The sequence below is a fragment of the Odontomachus brunneus genome, unplaced genomic scaffold (genome assembly GCF_010583005.1).
Source record: "Odontomachus brunneus isolate Ranch 3 - 2012 unplaced genomic scaffold, Obru_v1 Obru_scaffold_025, whole genome shotgun sequence".
NCBI lineage: Eukaryota > Metazoa > Arthropoda > Insecta > Hymenoptera > Formicidae > Odontomachus > Odontomachus brunneus.
Genome location: NW_022639475.1, coordinates 1600309 through 1623639, shown reverse-complemented (window position 1 = coordinate 1623639; position 23331 = coordinate 1600309). Strand labels below are relative to the sequence as shown.

The 23331-nt window shown below is 48.0% G+C and overlaps 1 protein-coding gene across 6 annotated transcripts in view; it reads right to left on the bottom strand.

Moving 5' to 3' along the window:
* LOC116842491 (serine/threonine-protein kinase tousled-like 2) overlaps nucleotides 1-23331 on the bottom strand; it is a 45911-nt gene that overhangs the window by 14238 nt on the left and 8342 nt on the right. For 4 of the 6 annotated variants that reach the window (XM_032811780.1, XM_032811779.1, XM_032811782.1 and 1 more), the window contains exon 3: nucleotides 20250-20335. The exons of 1 other annotated variant lie outside the window; for it this stretch is intronic. In XM_032811780.1, the coding sequence (XP_032667671.1) occupies nucleotides 20250-20335 (86 nt within the window). Of the gene's footprint in view, nucleotides 1-16777; nucleotides 17466-20249; nucleotides 20336-23331 lie in introns of those variants that run through there. One more of the 6 variants, XM_032811789.1, reaches the window with a different exon arrangement.

The following is a 23331-nucleotide window of genomic DNA, read 5'->3' as shown; positions in this document are numbered from 1 at the left end:
TCTCTCTCTCTCTCTCTCTCTCTCTCTCTCTCTCTCTCTCTCTCTCTCTCTCTCTCTAACTCCCTTATATCGGAAGTATTTCTTTTGAGTAAGAGAAATGTTTCCGGCGTAAGGGAATAGAGTGTGAGGAGGAAATAAGAAAAATAAATTATTTTTATTTCTCACTTCAACTCTCTCTTACGCCAAGCTTACATCACGTATTGTGGACGAGCCTTAAGAGCTGTGGCTTAACAGACAGACAGACAGAAGACAGAAAAACTCGAGCAATAAGCGAATCGATCAATCACAGTCGAGAATTTCAGCACGGTAGTCTCATGTTCTCGGTCATTCTCGGACGTGATTGGCCGATTCGCCCGCTGCTCAAAAGTTTTGCCGCTTACGTTTTTCTCCACGAGCCATTCGCTTGGGATGGGCACGGGATACGGCACGCACGCAACAAGTTAAGCCCGCGGCGCACGGTGCAGTTTGCCACTAGACTCTTCTTAGGATTTATCACTAGGATTTCGCACGGGAGCAAGAGAGAAAAAACGCGCCGTACATCGTAGGCTTAAATAATACGTTGGAGCCCGTATGGAGTCTCCAACGCCTTCCGCCTAGAAATCGGAGCGCGTCCGGCGGCGGCGCCACAGTTAGTCTCTGTACACTTTATCGTCTTTTGTGACCGCGTTTAAAGCTCCGTATCCGTGCGATGCAAGACGTCGGATATTCTCTTCTGCCGCGACGCGCTTAATATTTCCATAAATCCCGGTGACTTCGGCGTTACGCAATGCAGCGCGCGCTCGCGCACGCGTGACGTAGTCAATGTTTGTCTCCATGTTCATAATCGTCATATAACACGATCTCTTAGGTGCCTGTTAACACTTTGTACCCAGAGACACTCGAATGTACCGCGCGCCGTACATTACGCTGGAGGATCATTCATCCTCGGTTGAAATGTTTCTTCGCGGATATTCGGCAACGGTGGATCCGCGTCAGAGAGTTGAAGGAGTGCGAGACGTTCGAGAGAGTTGAAAGAGTTGCACGTGGAGAATCTCGCCGTAAACTCACACTCTCGATATTACATCGCTCGTACCGACTGTTTGTGTTTCAAGAGATGAGGTAAAGAGAAACGAGTAAATAAAATATGTAGAAAGGAGGAGCAGGCTCTCCTCCCCCGCTCGAATGTACAAACGCCATACACAGTTTAAATATGTCAGAATAAAATCTTACGTAAAGCCGTCTCTTGCTCTCTTCGTAAATAAGCGAAACTCGCGAGGAGACACGGCGCGCGCGCGCGACGTTGCTATTCCGAGACCGGCTCTTATCGGCACGTCGCGTATTTGCCGCAAACGACTGAATCGCCGCTGACCGAGAGATAAGGCCTATCATCGTCAGTGCAACATTGTTGGGCGCGTGTTGTTGCTCGACCGCGCACAATGACAGGGACACACTATGCGCGCTCGATAGATCGCGCGCACTCGCGCGCAGACGCGCGGAATATCGGAGGAAGGAAGGAACGAGCGAAAAAAGGTGCGATCTCGACGTTCGACCACGCGTCCGTCAAATATGCACGCAACCGAGACCGGGAGGCCAGTGTTTCCCAACCTTGTCTTGTTACCGACGTATACGATTCTCTTCCGACGCGATCATTATTCTGAGAGACAGAGAAAGAGAGAGAGAGGGGGGGGGGAGGAAAGAGAAAGACTCTTAAGGGACGTCTACATTGGAAGTAAGTAGGAAGTAAGAGTAAGAAATTGACCAACCATAGTCGAATGTGAGAAGAATAATCAACTATGATTGGTCAATTTCTTATTCTTACTTCCTACTTCTTACTGCTTACTTCCAATGTAGACGTCCCTTTAAGCTAGTCGTTACTTGAAATTTGTCTCACGTGAGATATTCAAATCTAAATTTAGAATTATATGAGTTTTTTATTTAAATTGTATAATATATGCGATATCACACTTATAATTGTGAGTCAAGTGAAAAACACACCTAACTCTGAATACAAATCTGAGCATCTCACTTGCGGCAAGTTTCGCAAGCAACGACTATTAATACCGATTTTAGTCTTCTCAGTGTCCTTCCTCTTTAATCTCTCATCTTTAACCTATTAACGACTACTGTCCCATTTACATGGGACGTGTCTTTTTTATTACATAAAATTATTTGATTATCGTATACAATTTTATTTTTGTTTCTCCTTCGCAATTTTCCCGTTTATATATTCATGTCATTTCTCTCAATTTTATATCTGTCACTAATAAAAATAATTCTGCACCATCTCTCTGTATCATCTTTCGAAGATGTACAGATTGGTGCTCTAAATGTGTTTGCTGTTCTAAGTTTGTGAAGTAATCATGGTTTTTAAAGTGAGTTAATATTCTTCACTGCAAGACTCGTTTCCTCATGTGAGAACTGTTCTAAAACAACAGCCGCGAATCACTCGTCGAACGAAGCCGTTGGCAGCTCGCTGTCGTCCGGGGAACTCGTCGTACTCGTCGAAAGTAAATCGTGCAAATTCACCGTAAGATATTCGCGTTCGCCGCGGCGAGCGGTATAACAATCAGGGTGGGGCTCGGTGGTCACACGGACGTCGGGCAAAACACTTAACGTAGGTAGATCAGTAACGATCGAAAGCCGGCTCTAGTTCCTGCACGTGGCACTAGGTGGTCTCGCCGGGAGCTCCCCGCGGCGGACAGAAAAAAGCGGATACGCGGATGCTGTGCGTCCGACTTTATCCGCGGAGAAGCGCAGGGGCCGGGTTCACGTGACTAACGAAGTAAGAGTCGCGACGCGACATCGTGCCGAATCTAGGTGAGGCGATAAAAATTAGACGCAGATGCCTTACGTAATAGATGCCTTACGTGACAGATTAATATATCATAATCTGTTAAAGGGAACTGTTTCCCTCTTTTTTATTTTTTACTAACTCCAGTCATAGTTGCCATGTTGTTTTCTAGGGTCCGTTTTTCCGGATCTGCGCACAATCAATGGAAGAGAGAATGCGGCACTCTGATCAACTTCAGAACGGCAAATCCTGTATCCAATAGAAACATTTCTCTTTTGAGAAAGTATAAAATGACTATATATATATTTTATATATATATATATATATATATATATATATATATATATATATATATATATATATATATGTTCTCATTTTGGATATAGTTGCGTTCTGAAGCTCATTGACAGAGTGTAAAACAAGTGACATAGAAAAACGTAAGCAGAACAAGGAAAGTCCAGTAAGAAAATGATCAACAACAGTTGAGAATTGTCGGGAACATAAGATTGTCATGTTGAAATTGTCGACTGTGATTGATCAATTCGCTTATTGCTCGTGTCTTCCTGTTTTTCCGTATCCACAGTCCAAAGTGCTTTCGCGCACACACACACACACACATCTGCTGACTATACGCAGATCTTCAAGTAAGATACGTTTGATACGAATGCGAGATTAGAGATCGGAAGTGGAGACATACACACACACATACTATTGACGTCTTTTCTACGAATCTTACGACTCTGAGCGTAACATTGAAAGATATCAGTTATCAGATAGTTCGCAGATACATCACGTGAGTACACAGGAGTACAGACGCGATGGATCCAAATGGTCGGCTCCTCCTTTGTCTTACATCGAGTTCCAGCGAGATGACGAACGGCGGCGCAGCTCTCTCCCTTCGACCGCGCTCGAGCCGATTGTTTTATGAACGTCCAATCAATGGCGGAAAGGTTTGCAACGCTTCTTTTTCGATGAGTTTCGCAACGCGTTCGTATCCGATAGGAGAGAGAATGTGTTTTTAGTAAATTCCCTATTATATAGCGGACATATATTCTCAAGTTCGTGCAGAACGTTTTCCAGCGATAGGAAAAAATTTCCTTATTGCATATCAGGCGTACAATGTGTATTTCATCGAGAATGTTTTTCAGTAATGGTTCTCAAAGGAGAGAGAAATTGTTCTATTATATACCAAATAGGATAAACTCGAATGTGATGGTCAAAAGATGGCCACAGGCTATAATTTCTCCAATTGCTAAACGTAGCACTTCAATGTATATAAACTACTGTAAATATCGATTATCTTTAGGAATGACTAGAAAAGCGCACTATTGTAGCAATTATTGGAGAAATGACGACCTATAACAATATTTTCTGTATAATCATCATATCCGAGTTTACCCTACACCCTTGAAGTTCATCGAGGGGAAATGTTGCAGTCTTTCTGCCAGTGACCAGTCGCAATCGAAAAAAAAAGAAATATGTCATCCAAACTAGTGTTCTGGCAACCGGGTTACTCGTGTCACTGTCGTCGCCGTTCATTCGTCCTCCCCTTTCATGTGAGAAGTGAGATAAACGAGAAAATGACGAATGGACACTCACGCTATGAATCTAGCTATGATCAGCGCGATCAACCGCTGGTTCTAACAAACCGGGCCAGAGGTTTTTTGTTACCTCCCTGACACTCCCAAAACAGACGGAGAAAACAACCAGGACGTGTTGCGATGACTCTCGCGATAAAAGATCGCCATTTGTTACGCAAAGACAATCCCTCCTCCCTCTCTTCCCCTTCCCGTTCTGATCCGTGTTGCTAATTATCGAGCTCATCCGCACCCGAGTGAGTGTTCGCGCTATGATTTCACGCTATTGCTATCCCAAGTCCCGTGAAATATGTAACGGCTCGTCGGTCGTCCCGAATTAGAATGTTCGCCGAACACTCGCCACGCGAGAAGCTTTCGAGTATGGGCGACACGTCTCATTTGGAAATGGCACGCCAAAAGCGAGTTGAAATTATAGCCGCGCGAGAGATAAAGTTCGATGGCTGTGAATCTATTTGGTCTCGTTGATTCCACAAATTCTCAGTCAGTTTCTCGGTATCGATCATGTATTTTCCCCCTAGCGTGAACTCGTGAAAATTCTCACTTGTCTATTGTTCGAAATGTTACGTGATCGCGAATGTCGTTCATTGGGTTCACGTGAAACCATTCGCTTTTCGCGTTTCCGCTTTTAAGAAAGAGCTACGCGATCGTTGATTTTACGCCCACGAGATGACATCGCGCGAATTAATAATTAATTTACGAATGTCTGACGGATTCTTCTTTCGTTCCGACAATACTTTTTGTTTTTACCCGGATGTCGTATCGCGAGAGCAAACTGTCGCAGTCGGAAACCGGGAGGCACGTGACGGCGACCGAGCCGCTTCCTCCTGGGATACGGAAGTGCGTCCTTTAAACCAGCCGAACTGGATTAAGCCACGGCGGTGACTTGAGCCTTAAGCGAGTTTCACTCGCGTCAAATTGACGGTCGGTAAAAGGACGCCGGTTTCGTGCGGTAATACCTGCCCCCTTCGTGTCACACAGGTCCTTGCGGACAAGCAGGCAGGTACCTATCCGACCAGAAAGGATCCAGATCTTTTTGCCGCATGCAAATGCGTCCTTTTGCCGTAACGATAAGAAAGAATTGAATCCCTCACTTGTATTTTGACCACGTCGTACATAACATGACTCGTTTGAATTAAGATCTGTTCTTTTTTGCTGAACAAATGCACGCTTACAGGACTAAAATAAAACAGGTTTACATTTATTTTGTTATTATTATACTTTTGAGATACTCTTGTTGAAAAAAAGAAGAGTACAAGTGCAAGCTAGTGTAAAAAGTACAGTGAAAAAGAACAGATCATTAATCAAATCAAATGAAGTATCTTTGGAGAATCGCGTTCTCTCTCTCTCTCTCCTCCTACTGCGGATTCTTCGAAACACGATGCCCATTTTTTCTTAGTACTGGATGAGATCTACTCGACTCGAATTATTCACTGGAGACTTTCTAATTTCCAATGAGGGTCTTCTCCATGTATCGAACTACGCCCGGACATAAGACATCACTGTAACGTTATGTCGGACACCCGACACCGCTGAATTTTACGGTAAACGTGCCTGACCTACTTCAGATTGACCATCAACGGCGGTATCGTCGTTATTTATTCGGGCATGTGAGGTTATTTTCGTTCCTCGGACGGCACTCGGTCTGTCCGAAATTCGTGATGCGGACGCGCCCGGTCGAATCGATAACGCATTGTGTCGTTCCTGTACCGTGTGAAGTACTCGTAGTATCGAAAACTAGCAAGTATGGATACTCCGACGAGAACAACCCTGACGCGAGGAGCAACCGCGACGCATTTCACGGCAGTGTGAACGAGAAACCGAGCGAGGGCAGGGGTGAGCGAGACGCAGCGAGGGTGACAAGTATTTTCGCTGTCTGCTCTACTCAGGCGTCGATATATCAGCAGTCGGCGAAAGAAGTTCAATGTGGCGGTAAAAGCGGACGGTAATGCAGATTGCGGCTCTGGACGTCTCCCGTTACCGCGTTGCATCGCGTGCACATCTCACTCTCTCTCTCTCTCTCTCTCTCTCTTTTTCTCTCACTCTTTCCCTCTGTCTCTCTTTCTCGAATGTTCCGACTCGGCGAACGCCCATTGGCCGCTTGGCTCCTCCGTTCCAAGGATTCCTAACCAATTAACCCTCTAACAGCCATGGGAAAGCTAAGGTTTACAGACTTTAGCTTGTAGAGATCCTAGGATATACCTACGATGATTTTAGAATGAACCATCTTGGTAAACCTTCCAAGCGGACATGATGTGCCATTATGTGATTTTCACAAAACTTTGAGCGAACGAGGGCTTTTGTCGTTTGAACAGATGAATCTCAGATAAACATGAGGATCGCGATATCGCGATTATCAAAGATCGAAATGTGAATTCACTGACGAAAGGAACGATTCGTAATCATTATTACGTTATATTCACTATTCGTTAGAACGTGGTAAAGACTACAACAAGATTACAACGCAATAAGGCAGGAACAAAGTCGAAAATTCGTTGCACGCTCGAGGGACGCTTCAATGAGATTCCGTCTGAAACTTCTCCGGTAGACACGAAGGCACGCACGTCGCTTGCTCGCGGCCTGCTTGTATGCGCGGAAGGATGCTGGAACAATTCGCAAAAAAGTCTGCGAGGTAACCTTACCAGTTTCGAAGTTCCGAGAACGAGTCCGTCGTGACGATCACCCGATGGCATAGGACGAAATCCGAGACACAACTGATGCTATGAAAAACACGTAGATACGAGCCCGCTTGCACTTACATGACTTGACAAATTCTAATTGGAAAATAGCAAATTTTTTCCGAATGAGTCGAAAACGTACGAAAGCACTTTCGGCTCTCAAGGTTGGTAGGTAGGAAGGTATAGAAACCTTCCACACAATGCGCGTAGTGCCCACTTACTATCGAAAGGATCAATACCGGGGACATGCACCGACTTGCTTGCCTTGCCTGCTTGCGTTTATGAATCTCCCTCGCTAAAGGTTAATCTACAATATGTTCTTTGCTTCCTGTTTCTTTCTCTTTGTCTCTTTCTGACTCAAACCTTAAACCAGAAAAAGATAGAACAAGAAGCAGGAAACAAAGAGCATATCGTAGATTGATGCTGTGAACACGTGATATATCGAAGGAAATTTGTTTCGGAAGTATCTTTCTGGAAGAATATTATGTCGCTCCTTTAGAAAACATGTACTGCAAGTCGATGCCAATGGGTCAATTTACTATTGTGTATTTGGCTATGATATGAGTAATTCAGAGGCGATAAGTGAAATTGTAGGCATTTATGAGTCAGTCCTAATGATCTCAAATCGCTTATCGTTGAGAACACTGTTATTGAAGGAACAGTGGTTACGCATCAATATTCTTGAAGAACAGAACGTTTCCATGAGAGTCGAGGAGAAAGTAATCTTTATCAAAGCATAGATAGTAGGAAAGCCAACTGAAGACCGGCGCGTGTCGCTAAATCGAACGCGTAGCGAATCCGCAACTGTACTCGGGAAGAGAACCGCCGTGTGTCCTCGGACTTAACATCTCCGCGATCTCACGAAAAGCGAGAACCACCGCCACACGGAGTTGCCCGGCTATCGAGTTTCTTCGAAGCGCGGAACGGGGAACAAACGGAGGTCACCCTACCAGGGGTGTAGCATCGGGACAGTGCCCTTCACCCTCCTCGGCCAACCGCGTCCCGTAATCGGAGGAACTCGGCAGCACTCGTGTGTTCTCGCAGGACTACAACACGGCGAGAGAGGCAGAAGGACGTTCGCGAGGAACGATCCGCAAATTCGTTCGCACCCAGCGTTGCCAACGGCAGCTACAGCTATGGTATTCGCGCCACAATTACATCATGGCGCACCGAACGTTAGGGGACACTTCGGGCCAATATGACGACAGCGAATTGTCCTGACTCATCCTCTCTCCCCCTCTTTCTTTATCTTCTGCGAGAGATAAACCCTCTCTCGCGTCGGAATTTCCCTAAAGTCATTTGGGCAGCGTGAATCACGAAAGTAACACTCTTAAAGCGGGATCGCACGCGCCTCGACGACTTGCCCCGGAAAGAAACGGCGACGCCGCGGCGTGAACGCGCGGATGAGAGAAGTAATATCTTCCGGTTTATGTGCGTGTTCTCCACTACGTCGACTCTATACTCCGTCGTGTGCGCGGCGCGTTGAATCCATTCCACCGCGTGCCAAAACTCCCTGCCGGATAAACAGATTAATACGCGGTAACGGCGCGTATATTATCCGCAATGAATTTCGCTGGCCTTCGTTCGCGAGAGGATCTCAGCTTCCTCTCCTCTTCTTCTTTCTCTCTTTCTCTTTCTCTCTCCCTCTCTCTCTCTCTCTCTCTCTCTCTCTCTCTCAAGCCACGATGCCCCACCGCTCGTTTCATTGTTCAGTCGGCCAATCACGCCCACGGCTAAGGAGAGCTTGCGGCATCGCGCGTGGCGCTCGTGCGTTCTCGCCCGACAGACGAGACGGCCCGATTAGGCCGAATTCGCACGAGTTCGCTACCGAGCAGCCGAGAAGAGAACGTCGCGAGAGGGTGGGCGGGGGGAGCAGGGGGTAGGACGATGCACGCGGGGGAAAGACAGAGAGAAGAGCAGACGAGAGCGCGATGGAGAGACGAAGAAAGGGAAGAAGAATCCCGCCGCGCGCGGCTGCCCCCACGAGTCGATGCAACCTACGAGGCGAAGTGCGCAGCGGAAAGAAGGAATCGGGGCATCCATAGGCACCGCGAGCACGGCGGAAGCGAGCTATCGAGGTGTTGCCCATTCGATTACCGCGTATCCGGGGACACAAGTAGCCCGTGAAAAGTGTGCTTTCGTCGCCCGCGTGCGGAATCGCTCGCTCTGCTTTGCGAGGTAGGCAATCACGGCTAGAGTTTAAGAATGAGCGCGGAGACGTCCTCTTGCGGTCGTCTCTCCGCGGTTCCTCACATCTGATATCTCGTAAATACACAAGAGCGAGTCTTCGAGCAACTCGGTGTCTCGAGTTTCTCGAAGATACGCGACGTGCAACGTCGCGAGGTCATCGGTGTTTGGGAAGCACAGGTGATGTCGGAACGTAGGCTACGCCGGGCGTAAACTGGGGCAACGATCGGGCAGAGAGAAAGAGAGACAGAGGCAGGAAATCGCTAATCGGGTTTAATTAGCCAAGGTTGCTGGTACAACTGATTCTGGACGGTGAACTAGATATTCCGTTATCATTATCGCACGCTGGCGCGAGAGCATCCTACTCGATGGAACTCGAGCTCGCTGCGAGAGCGGCCACGGCAGGCGGCGGGATCAGTCGCCCTCGGCGGCTACGTTCCAAGTGCAAGCGGCCAGCGGGTGGCGATGGCGGTGGCGGCGGCAGGTGCAGCTGGCGCGCGGGCGGACACGAGGAAGGGAGAGCGAGCGAGCGAACGAGCGAGAGGGGAAGAGAGAGAGAGCGCGCGTGCTTTCGGCTCCTCCCGACGCGAGACGACGCGACACGATCGTCGCCGCTCGACTGGACGGCGCGGAGTGTATATAAATAGGCGGCACGTCGACCGACCGTCTGGTCTCTCACCGGTGTTACGCTATTGCATGCACGCCACTCGTGCGCTAAGCGCGAGAGGGGTGGTTTTCTCGTATCGACTCGCGCCGCGCGTCTCTGCATTACCGACGACAACGACGACGACGACGAGGATGAGGACGATGTAACGCGGCCGGCCGGGTCCTCGGGGGGACGCATCCGCGCACGCGGCTGTTTTCCCGGCCGGAGATACACCCGGAAAATTCGGGCGGGCAGGCCGGCTGACTCGCTCTCTTGACGACGGGCGTCCGTCACTCGCCGTCGTTATGTAGGACTCGAGTCTTTAAAGCGACCGCGCCGTCGATCGAAGTAACTAAACGTAACCGTAAACGGACGAAAGATGATGAGAGAGAACGGGAAAGAGAGATATTATGCGCACACGTACGCACACATACATACTCGCGTAGAGTCGAACGGAGAATCACGATTGGCGGAGTGACAATGCACGGCCGCCCAATTAGCGCGATGCGTATTACGAATATGCGAAAGAACACCGTGGCGTACGCGCGCACGCTGTTGCCAGATTTTTTACATCACGTGTCTCCACGTGCTCCGATTAATCGCGATGCGGTGTGCCTCGCGCGCTCGCGTACGCCTTAAAAGCGCCCGAAGGCCATTACGTAAGCGTCACACAGCTACGTGTTCTCGCCGTGTCTCGTTCCGTGATACCGTCGTCATCGATCCGCGATTTCCATTTCGGGGTTTGGCTGTGTGTGCTGCTCTTACACACACACACACCCTCTCCCTCTTTTTCTTCGTAGACACACTGAAAAAAAATAGGGTCGTGCTCTCTCCGCAGGGGCCCCAACTCACAAATGAGAGCACGCACGCATTTTCCGCGTTGCAAGTCGAACTAAGTAAATAATCAACGATGAAGACTGAAGGCCGCGAAATCGAGCGAAATACTTTCGCATTATCTGTTTTCCAGCCAAATCTGTCGGCACAACTTCGAGAGTCCCCCTCTCTCTCTTTATATATATATATATATATATCTCCTCTTTCTTTCTTTCTCTCTCTCTCTCTCTCTCTCTCTCTCTCTCTCTCTCTCTCTCTCTCTCGCTTTCCGGCGATGACCCGGCCATAGTGCTCGCAGCAGCGGAGCCTGGACATATCGTAGTGATTGGGATCAATACGTTTAACCACACTACCACGCAATAACACCCCTGCTCGTCCCCTTTTGCCTCCATCGACCTCACTCCGCCGTCTCGCCCTCCACCGCTTCCGCTCCTTCCGTCCGTTTCGCCTCCGTCAGCCGACCTTGCGGAGAATTCTTTCGTGTGTACCGCGCGAAAATCCGCATTGAGTCGCGTGCGATTTGCGCCCGCTCGCAACACTTCTCGCGGTTCTAGTCGCTCTCACATCGTCGTTACTCTGACGCGTGATGAACGAAACGGCACGATCTATCCCGAGAAGGGTGTGCTGCTAAATCAAAGCGACTCGCTCTCTCTTTCTTTCTCTCTCTCTCTCCCTCACTCGCTCGTTGATCACCCCAGATGAGTCAGTCGCATTAAAGAGCAAGCAAGTTGGAAGTTTTTGAAGGACGGGATCGATATGTGCTACGGGCACGACCGCCGGTGTGTAGTAACCGCGTGCTAATAAGAAAAAAATACCGAAGATAAGATACCGTTCGGGGTTGGAACTCAGGAAATTCCATCGCCGGAGTGGGGAGAAAAAGTCGCGTCTTTGTACTGTGCAGTCATAACACGACTTATAAATAGAGAATGCGAATAAATGCACAACATATGGGGTAAGAATACCGTGGCGCGCGGGACGTGAATATCACTCGAAGAAATAATTTCGCCGATCCAGCTAAAAGTTCTAATTGTCATAGCTGAGATGTTCCCCGCTGCGTTCTGCATCTGCTAGATAAATGTTGGCGATACGTAGAATTTACAGCGCGTAACATTCTAGCGATATCCGCGAGCAAATTTGGGCGGATGCGAGGATTGTACGTTCGTTTGTCTCTCTCTCTCGTCGCTAGTCTTTTCTGTCTACCGCAGTCAATTTTTATAAGTGCGACTGGTTTTAAAATGGGCGCCACACACAGAGAGAAAGAGAGAGATTCTTTCACAAATAAATTTCACAAATAGTTCAGATAGATACTCTGTTATCTGTATCGATTAAACACAAGATGACAAGATCTCTGTCATCTACATTGATTAAACAGAAAGCATACGCGATATCGTGGTGTTTCCTAATCACTTATCTGTCATAGTTAATTTTCCCAATAACTGCAGGGCCATTTCTTTTGAGTGATTTGCACCGCCACGCTATCGCCCCGTCCGACATATTAATACATTACCCGCGTGTTATTTCATTCAATTTCGACGGGTTCGCACTCGCGCGATTATTAATCGTGATAATTGTGTTTCATCGAACACGAGAGAAAGTCAAACTGTTTTAATATATAGATAATTCAGATATAATTGCAATAAATGAGGGGAATCCTCCGATTGGCGTCGCGACATCCGCACGTCACTCGTCGCGTCTCCATCTAGATTTCTCTCTGCGCGCGCTCTCCTCCTCCCCTCTTCCCAAACAGTCGCTCGAATTCGCGTTTTGCGCGGATCGTCGGGTTAATAATCGGGAACCGGTTAATTAACACCGTTAATGAGCAAACGGACAACGAGGGCGTTAATTCGAGCGGTATTCGACCACCGCGTTATTATTATCCGAATCTCTTATTTACGGCGAAATCGAATCTGAACGCACCGCAATGGCGTCGGGATGAGTAGGGGGAGGGCAAAGAGGGGAGGTTCGAGAGAGGGGGTGGGCGCCCATTATTAAGCGCGGGCACGGTTCCGATGCGTTCCTAAATCAGCGACTACACCGTATTTTCCGGCAACGACGCGCATCGTTTACCGGCCGTGTTTCGCGCGCAATTAATTTACGATCAAGCGGGCGATATCCAATGTCCATTTAATTTCTCGAATCGCGATGAAAAAGTGGCGGCGACGACGTCGCCGGCAATCGAACTTTTATGGAACCCCGTGATCATTTGCACCGTGGATCCTGCGCGTAGTCAGTGGAAGAAGAATCGCCGCGGCACTTTTACCCCCCATGAATATCGCAGAACGCGTACCTGGTATCCGATGGGAAAATTTATCTCCCGAGGATTGTTGCGACAAAACGAATAGGATGAGTTTTGCAAAACCTCGTTTTGAAAAAGAAAAAGAGTGCCGCGACTTATCCTCCATTGATCATTCATACGGGATATACCGCGAGACTATGACCTCTCTCGCCGTCGAGTCTTCGCGAAGGGTGAAATGGACTTTTCAAGTTCGGACGGGAGACTGTGTTCACGAACGTCTCGGCACATCTCGAGGCGCCCAGAGGGCCGCCGCCGCCGCCGCCGCCGTCGCCGCCATATTGTTACTAGATGCATTCGCCAGAAGACACCCACCACTGATACACGCCGACTCTAGACGCTAACTTTATACCTATTAAGGTCCGGGATCGATAACGAGTACTACGCGATACGTCGCGCGTAGTAAATACCGTATCGCATGTACAGAGTGAAGACGAATAATTGCGCGACTGAAAATCTCTCTGTTGGTCTTATGTACGACGAGGGACAGAGAGGAAGATCGCGTCGACACGACGGAATGGTACCGCAGCGGCAATGGACAGTTATCGCGGTACGTCTCGAGCGGAGGAGCGCGACGTGTACATACGCCGCAGAATTACCCTCGATTAAGCGGTTTAATAAGCGAACGAACCGATAAAAATCACGCGGGGCGCGAGTCGTATCGCGATATCGCCGTAGTAACGCGAATTTAACGTCGCTCGTGATAACAGAACGTCTATACAATGCGAGAGAGACAGCCTGCGAGAGAAGCAGAGAGAGAGAAGGCGCTATTATGCGATCGTTGATATCACTATGCACCGCCATGCGCGACCAAGAGCGACCAACACAGTGCAGCGAAAGCTCGCTCGATCATTGCCAACCTGGCGACACAGCTTCTGTCCGTGTCTTGCCCGACTGCTTGCCTGCCTGCCTGCCGTGCATCTTGCACTTTAATCCTTCTTCCACGACCCATGCCACGCCGGGGAGGACCGCCGCCGCCGCCGCCGTCGCCGCCGTTGTCGTCGTCGTCGTTACGTCGTCGTGCGGAGCATCAAAGAAGTGCGAAACGGCGATCTCATGCGGCCGAACTATAATCGATCGATCGCGATCCTTTGACGGATCTCTCTAACACACGACACGATAACACGCCGCGGCATATTTCTTACGACCCCGGGGATCTCACCAAACCAGTTAGCGATTAATGACAGTGCGGAGCTCCGCGCGTAACGACAGAGAGAAACGCCAGTTTTGACTGTTGTATAATGGCGCGGAGTGAAAGTCATAGTATAGCAGTAGTAGATCGATCGGGACGGACGGGTATACGAACCGATGGGATTTTTAGGCCTTTTGTGTTTCTCATTGGATTATAATGGCACTGACTCCGAGAGTCGGGCCTCTGAAAACTTGCCTGCCTACCTGCCGTGACCGATTTCTGGTCACGGTCTTCGTGAGCGAATTTAAGCGCACTTTTGCGCGACGCGACGAACCGTTCTAATACGTGAATCAAGCAGAGAGAGAGAGAGAGAGAGAGAGAATCTCACAGGACTCGATATCGGTGGTCTGAAGGGTTAATTAAAGACCGTTTCGAATACGAGATGCTGCGGATACGCGAATGCTACCACGGCGATACGTAGTGCTGTAACTTACATGGAGAACGTCGGGTTTCTATGCGGACTTTGGGCAAATGGAATCGACAGGGAGCGCTGAGAGGGGGAGAGGGGAAGGGGTTGGAAATGGATATATATACATATATACAGAGTGCTGGGCTCCTCTCGATCGATCCTCGAAGGATGTGGAGACCAACAGAGGTGACTCCGAAAGAGAGACAGAGCGAGAGAGGGAGGGAAAGAGAGAGAGAGAGAGAGAGAGAACGAGAGAGAGAAAGACCATGAGAGACCGAGAGAGACGAGGAGAGAGGGGGAAGGATGAAAGAGAGAGAGAGAGAACGCGAGGGGGGAGCAGGGGGCGCGAGGGGGAAGGAATAGAAGAGAGGAGAGAGAGAGACTCGCCGAGAAAATAACTAATAGGGGTGGGGTTGTGCAAGAGACGCTGCGGATGTGAGCGGATGTGGCGAGGAGGGCAGAGAGGCAAGGCAAGGCGGCGGGGGGCGAGGGAGAACGGGGGGAGGAAGGGGGGATGAGTTAGATAAGGATGAGAATATTGGGCCAAGTGGAAGGGAAACGAAGGGATGATGCTCGCGCTTGGAAACTACCTATGCCGTCGCCGGTACGAACAGTACTGCAAAATGTCGGTACCTACGGATTCCTTCCGCGCTCGTGCATACATCGGGTGTCCCGCAAAGATACACACGTGACGTTATCACTTTCGCGATCCTAAAGAATAGAAGACGGGAGAGCGTAGATGTGGTGAACCCGACCAAGATTTTTCGCGACAAAGATTTTCCTTATAGTCGTCAATCGTCGGGATGACAATCGTGCGAAGCGCCAACGTATAACGTATATAACCGTTTCGCATAATTGTTCACATTTAATGCGAGAGAGGTAGACATCCGAGAGAACCTCGAGGTTCTCTATAAATGAAACAATAATTCGGCTCATTCGAGTGGGCCGCGATCATGATCTTCGTGGTTTCGCGACGAACGATTATAAATCTCGCGACGAAGAAGAGAGAGAGAGAGAGATAAGAGGGGGAAACAATCGCGTGTAATCTTATAACGGGGATACTACGACGACGCTTGATTCGACATTGTATAAATAGCACGCGGACCTTTGTGGCCTCTAGGGTCTCTACAAATAGGGGCCGTGTTGTATAAACGGTTAGTAGACAAGCTGTGACTAGAGAACAGACGGCAACGACTTAGGTCTCACTACTAGGTTCGGACAGGTATAAATCTCTGCCGCCGTTGGACTTGGGTGACTCGCGTCGGGGCGGCGTTCTAAGCCCATATGGGAATTCCTCTTTCTTTCCTCGCGTACGCGCGAGAAACAGTGCAGCCAATAGGCGGCGTATGAGAACCGACGAGGAGAACTTGGGGACCGAGCGACCCTGCGTATCGCACGGATTTCGCTTTCGGGAGACGTACGTCGATGAAGAATGCAGTCACTCCGTTTAATTTTAAACTACCAAGCGCCAAGGAGGAGAATGACACATCTGCGGTGGACTCGTGCGAATGTGTTCGTAATGAGTAGTGCATACTGAGCTATTGGGCGCGAGCAATCCGAACGCGTTCGTTTTCATTCTGGATTCCCGTTACGACGCCATGGACAACAGGCAAGAAGTCGCGACGAGTTCTTGCCGCGACACAAGAAGCTCACGAGAGAGCTTCGCTCGCGTGCTGATGCACGGCTGCATCATCGCGCAGTCGCGTGGGTGTAGATAGGTAAAACTGCGTTTATGCGCGCACGCACACCCTGTGTCCTTCGGTGAAGGGACGAAAGGACGAGCCGTGGTGAACAAAGAGACGCACGCGGACAAAGCGACAAAACGTTCTCTCCCTCGACGCTTAACGATCTCGTTCGGAAGAGAAAAAAAGAGATAGGGAGTTGGAAAGAGAGAGAAACAGACAGACACAGGGAGAGGGAAAAAGACGGATAGCCCGCGGTGGAAAGCAAAATGAGATAGCAGTCGCGCGCGTTCGTATGTATACCTATAAATACGAGCCTGTTGCGTTGGTATTACCGCGAAAGTAATGCGCCAGTCGTTCGGTAATCCCGACGCAAAAAGGTCGACGGCGACCCTGGGCGTCGAGTTATCGCGAGCGAAGTATACCTGAGAGAGAAACAGCGCGGTTCTCGAGTGGAGGCGCGTCGATACGTTGTAGGTGCAGTCACTTACGCGAGAAGTCTTAAGGTGCTCTCCTCCCAGCGCGGATATCCGCCGCAGTGGTGTGTGGCCTCGCGGTCCGACCACCGCACGATGACGTCGTCGTCGTCGTCGTTGTCACCTTCGTGGCCCTTTAAAACGTATCGCGGACACGATCGCACCGAGAGGACGCGAGAACGCCGTCCATGAACGGAGAGAGCACACCGACGCGGCTCGTGTGTGAAGTAATGTGTATTGTACAAGGCGCAGCTAAAACGAATAGACCCGGAAACGCGATAGCGAGAGACTATAAACACAGTCGGTAATGCCAGGTCGTCGACAACCGAAAGTACCGGCCGCGTGACGTCGTCGACCATGTGAGAGCACCCTTAAGCGCGAGCCCCCGCGCCTCACCGCTCCCACCACTCCGGCTGTCGCTTTATCTATCTCTCTTGTTCTCCCTCGCTCACTCGCTCTCTCTCTTTCACTCTATCTCCCGGCGGCGGGCGCGAGAGCGCGTCGAGCTCGCGCACTTGACTGCCGTGCTCTAAGTGAGAGCGCCACGTGACGTCGCGCTCGACCCCAGCCGCTGCTTCCGATAGCACGCGGGCCGATTGCTCGGCGCGCCGCGATTGGCCACACCTTTTCGCGGTGCGGCCGCGCGTCTCGTTGCGTCGTGTCGCGCCGCTTCTCGGATGCAATAACGATAATAACGACCACGACGACGAGGAGGCGGCTGGCTCGCGCGCTCTCAAGGAGCGAGAGCCGACGACGCGGAGGACGACCAGCCGGAACAGAGACAGCGACGCGCGATTGTGACGAACGCGAAAGCAACACACGCGCGCGCGCGCGCGCGCGACTCTTGCACGTTGCGCTAGTGACACTCGGTAAACATGGTTACTGTGGCCCGTCGCCGGTCTTTAACGTACGGCACGTCGTGAAACTATCGGCTATCTATATCCTTGTCCTTCTTCAACAAGTTCGAAGTTTGATACTCTCCTTATCTCTCGTGTACTACCACTACACAGTTGAGAAACAGAGAGAGAGAGAGAGAGGGAGAGAGGAATGTGTACCGATACGTGAACATACACATCAATATATGCGCTTACGAATGTTTCAACGCGTGTATACACTGTCGTGCCAGCAAACAGCGGCAAGCTATATTCGCATTTAATTCCCATCGATCCCGCGACTCCATTTCTGGAACCATCAGATATTACTGCAACTTCGTTTCTAGCGATGTATCTGATTTAGAAATCCGAAATAAGAGCCGCTCACATTTATACCCGGTGTTCCCAAAATGGAGACATCGGACTAAACGGACATGTGTGCCGGCGTGTCTTCGACGACACCGTTAGCGGACCGTGGACGGCTCGTGTGGTACTTTGCTCTCTCTCTCTCTCTCTCCACCCCCCTCTCCGCCCTGTCTTCCTCACCATTCTTTTCCACAAGGATGATATTTGCACGTCGGTACACTTTTGTCGACGTTACGTCATCGAGAGACGTGAATACTGATGTCTGAATAAATGCAAGCGCGATCGATATAGGTGACTCGTGGTAAATATTACATTATCCGTGGACGTGCGAGCGCACGTTTCTACAACGAGTTAACGTAATTTCTGTCTTTTTTCTTCATCTTTCTATTTAATTCTTGCTTAGGCAACTTATAGAGTACTTAGAAGTAACAAAATATTTGCACAAAATTTATTTTTGTTCATATTCCCAAGCGTTTTTCTAGATGTAAGCTGCGTTGAGCAAGTCAAATTAGTAGTATTTAATTTCATGAACTCTTGCATGTTGTTCAACTCTCGCCGAAAATTATACTAAACTTGATAAGCTCTGACCGTTCTATCCTTATATTATAATGCTTTTGTAAATTCGAAGGGGTAACCACCCTAGGGAGAAAAATTATTCTTTCTCCTCTCCTTCTTTTCTCCTTACGGGACGTCTCAGAAATGATTTCGCCAAGGAAAGCTTTACGTACGCTTAGGTACGTTCTACTGAGAAAGAGAGGAGGAAGGGCTTGAGGGAGGAGAGAAAACAGTCGAATCAATTCGATTGGAACCGTAATTTATTACGCTGTATTACAGCCTTATGCGTGCTCGCGGGACACTCTGTATATTGCGATGTCGTAATTTGCCGAAAATAGAGTCGGCGTGTACACAAATGAGACTTCTCTCCGGGAGAAAAGATCGGTCCCAATCGATTCTCTGGCGCGGATATTACGCGTCATATGAATTGACCACAGAGATATTTAAGCTCGACAGACACAATCACTGGATTCACCATCGAATAATGCAAGTCCCGTTAAGTACTCTTGTCGGAGCGAGACATCAACAGAGCGCGCGACCAGGTCGCCTCTTCATTGTCAGTCTTTATTATATAGTTCAAAATCTAACAGCTGCGTGGAACAACGAAGGATTCAGTTCTCGATATTTCCCCGCAAACGCTCTTCGTCAACGATGATCGCGGGGCGTGATCGTAAAATGGACGGATGACAAACTTTGCGAAGCGTGAGTGACAAGTTCGTAAAATCATGGACAAGTTTGTCTTTCTCTTTTATTACGCGCGCGGGGCTCTCTCGAGGAACCATAATGAACACCTGCCCGAGCCTTACTGCCTGCGAGGGCGTTTATTGGCTCTATTCCACTGACATAATCATCATCATCATCGTATCATCGGTGAGCTCGATGCGCGGGGACGCCGGCACGAACGGTAGCCGATTTCGATGTTAGACGTGCTACTCCGTGCTAAACGTTCCCTCTAGCTACAAGACCAACTGTTGCAACGCCTCAGCTCATGTATACGGTAAAGTTATAATAATAATGATTATTATTATGACTTTCCGTTGAAGAAAGAAGAGAAGAAAGCCGCGCAAAAAAGAGAATGGCTGAAAGAGAGAAAGAGAGAGGAGCGCACTAATCACGTTGCGACGACGTGCGTGACAATTCGAACGTCGCGGTCCCGTCATGATCGAGATAAGGGTCGGCGATGCACATTGCCGTGGCCGAGCACGTGATAAAGGCGATAAGCGGAAAATTTGCGGACGAAATCCATCGCCGCCTCATCAATACGACGACGATCGCGAATCACGTGCGTCAACAAGCTAATTACTCGTTTCAGCCGCCGCGACTTTGAGTCGATAAGGCGATAGTGCGCCGATAGAGCGAAATGATACTTCTGCTGAAGTGTGGATGGTGAAGACGACTCGATGTCGCATTTCTCGGATTTCGAGAGGTATTTTTGTGTAATATCTCTCTGTCTCTTTATCTTTCTCTCTATTCGTAATTGCCAATTGTCTCCCTTTCTCTCTCTCTCTCTCTCTCTCTCTCTCTCTCTCTCTCTCTCTCTCTCTCTCTCTCCATCTCTCTCTCGCTCTCTCTCTCCTTTTCTCTCTTCCCTGGCGCGAAAGTTTTGCGACGATGGCGAGAGGGAAAGAACATCTGCGCCCGCGAAGAGAATGCGAGAATAGAAAGCAAAAGGACATGTGTTATTGGCAGCTCACCCTCGCTCCGAGAAAGCGGGCCTCCAATAACTCCTGCTTCCTTGGGTCCAGGGTGGCCTGAAAGTGCTCCATCTTGACGCCAGCGCCTGGAACAACAAGTTACAACGAATTATACCTCCGACCTCTCGCTCGCGGCGTCAGTGAAGAAGAAGCATGAAGAATCAAGATCCTGGGAATATGGGGACCGACCGGAAAGGTGGATCCCAAAGTTCAGTTCGAGGATGTTATCGAGTACATCGATGTTATTCGATGTACACGCAGGTTCTTCCTCTCTCTCTCATCTATCTTTGCAAGAAAGTAGAACGAGAAAGGAACTCGAGAATGAGAATAAGCGCGACTTAGCTGTGCGGAAAACAGAAAGAGAAACGATGAAATTTTCCGGCATGCTCTCGGTCAGTCGATATTAAATAACGGATGGCATTATCACCACGCAGTTGCGGGCGTAAGGGACGCGGTGTTTTCAAGTTCATCTGCCTGCCTGGAGAGAAAAAGAAAGGGGCATACATCTAATTGCGATCTAGCTCGTTTCTTCTTCCCGGATTTATGTTAAGGCCAGAATCGTGTGAACGCAAACACACAAAAGAAGCCGTCGGGGTGTGTTGGTAACGTTTATTCGCCAAAGTATCGGCAACGAGGAGCTTTGGATCCCCATCGCGCGGAACTTTGATTGACGTAAAGAAATCGGCGCGCTCGAGACGAGTTACTTGAATTTGTTTTGCTCATAATATATGCGGATATATTCACCTAGTGAAAAATAATTCGGTATGTCGGATGGAAGTTGTTGAAAAGCTTGACACGCGTTGTCGTCGTCGGCGCGTTGTCTTCCGCGAATTGCCGACGCGAATAATCTACGTGATATCGCGCGGCGTCCCCGGGCTCATAACTGGGCGAGGGTTACCGAGTAACTCGGATGATTACCGCGCGCGCAATAAACTGGACATCCCACGGCTCGTAAACGGCGCAATCCGCGCGCTATAATTAGCGTTTCGTGGGGCCGCGTTATGTCGGGCATTATCTATTTCGATCAAACGAATTGGATTTCAAATCCCGCCGCGGACCACTTCTCTGCGAATAAACCGTGCTCTCTATTGTGCATTCGAACGCTAAGAGTACGCCTTTGATTCTCCAGACAAACAATCTCATACGTGAAATTCGTCCATGAGGAACAGAACTTGGAATAAAAAGGACGTACTTATTGTTCAGATATGCATCAAGAAGATCAAGTCTAGATGACCCCAGGAGGGTATGTTGCTTCATGTGCTTTTTTTAAATATCTATCTTGAAAGGAACAGTGGATATAAACTTGGGATAATATTACAGTTAAAAAATAGAAAAACCTGATTTAATAGTAGCAAAGTAACTTTCCGAACTTCTTGACATTCTGTGTTAATATTCTCCATTGTGAGCGAATAAAGTTAAACCATGCGCTACTCTAGTTAGAGCAAAGTTTCTTACAAGTGTATGATATACTGTTTCGAATAATAAAAGCAATTTTCATTCATAAAATAATCGAAATCGAGTATATAGGTATGAAGTAAAGTTAGCCCATAAATAAGAGCAGAGGAGCTATGAAGATCTCTCGCAGAGATCCCGGAACTAATCAGCATACATATTTTATATATGATCTTTTTTACTCTGCGTTATTGGGCAACTGAATCACGGCAAGATTATCGGGGATCACGTTATTGTACGTTTGTGTTTTGGTTGTCACAAAACAAAATATACGGTTAACAAGATTGTGATGGCCATTAACACACAGAAGAAGGCTGCCTTATCATGTTTGTACAGTCACAGCAATTAGATGTTTGAGAAGTTGTGATTTCGAAATTTTGAAATATGAAGTATTCATCCCCTGTCTCCACTACGGAGAGGACATTCTGTTCTTCCCTCTCGCAAAATTAGTTCGACCGACTGCCGACAGGTGACAAAAACTAACGCGGTTATTCGCGCGCAGGTCGCTTTATTAAAGCGTCCATCGAGTGACGCCGTTCGCTACTTCATCCTTTTCCATACAACAAACAAACAGAAGGTCTGCTCTTTATAGTTGCGCTTTTTCAACTATCTACACTATCTACACTACACGCTATCCTCTAACTTTCTGATGCATTTCCAACGTTTCGTCGATATTTCGATACTTTGTCGGTCGATCATTAAGCTGTTGAGTCACCCGAGTGGCTTCTTTTGTAGCTTTGGTTTATCTCGTAACCAATTACTTTGTTATCAACTGTCACTTGTAACATTACCTGAGCCTTGTTATCTTAGAATCTTTCAGTTTCTCTCACTCTTCCAACAAGTACCAAATACATGGCACTCCTTTATTTATGTGTAGATAGTTTGGTTTTGCACAGTTATAAAGAACAAACTCAGAGACTCTAGTTCTGTTCCTTTTCGCTCAACTACTTTATTAAATTAACAAAAATGTTTCTGACTGAATGAGTAAAATGACTAATTCACCAATAATCAGGGAATATACACTGATTTTCTGTGAAAACATTTATATTTTATTGCATCGTCTTATTTCTCATTTCATTATGATTAATGGAAAAAATATTTCACTACAAAATCTGTGATAAACAAATTTGTTATACGTTATACCAAATCCAAGTTTCTAATGACGGAATTAACGGTTTCCATTGCACTCTGCGTGCAATGACACTATCTGTGTTCGCATCAATAATGGGAACAGTTGTTGCTATTAACTAATCCAATCAGCGAGATTTTACTGATTGCAATGTTATACTTATAACTGAACCACTAGTTACAAATACATTTCTGTGAAGAATATATTAATTGTGCTTTAGTGTGCACGTTACGGAAATTGAAAAGAAGCAGACATAAAGCTAAGACTTGATGAAAAAAAGGAAGAATGCAAGTTAGAGCAGATCATGAAAAAGTGAAAAAAGAACAAATTGAAACAAATTTAATCAAATACTAGTATCCGCAACAAATGGTTTGTTAATACAGTAAATAACTCCGTAGTCGGATGAAATGATTTCCCGGGAAAAAATGATTATATATAATTATATAAAAAATTATATATGAGAGATTATATATATATGAATTATATACGAATTTTATTTCT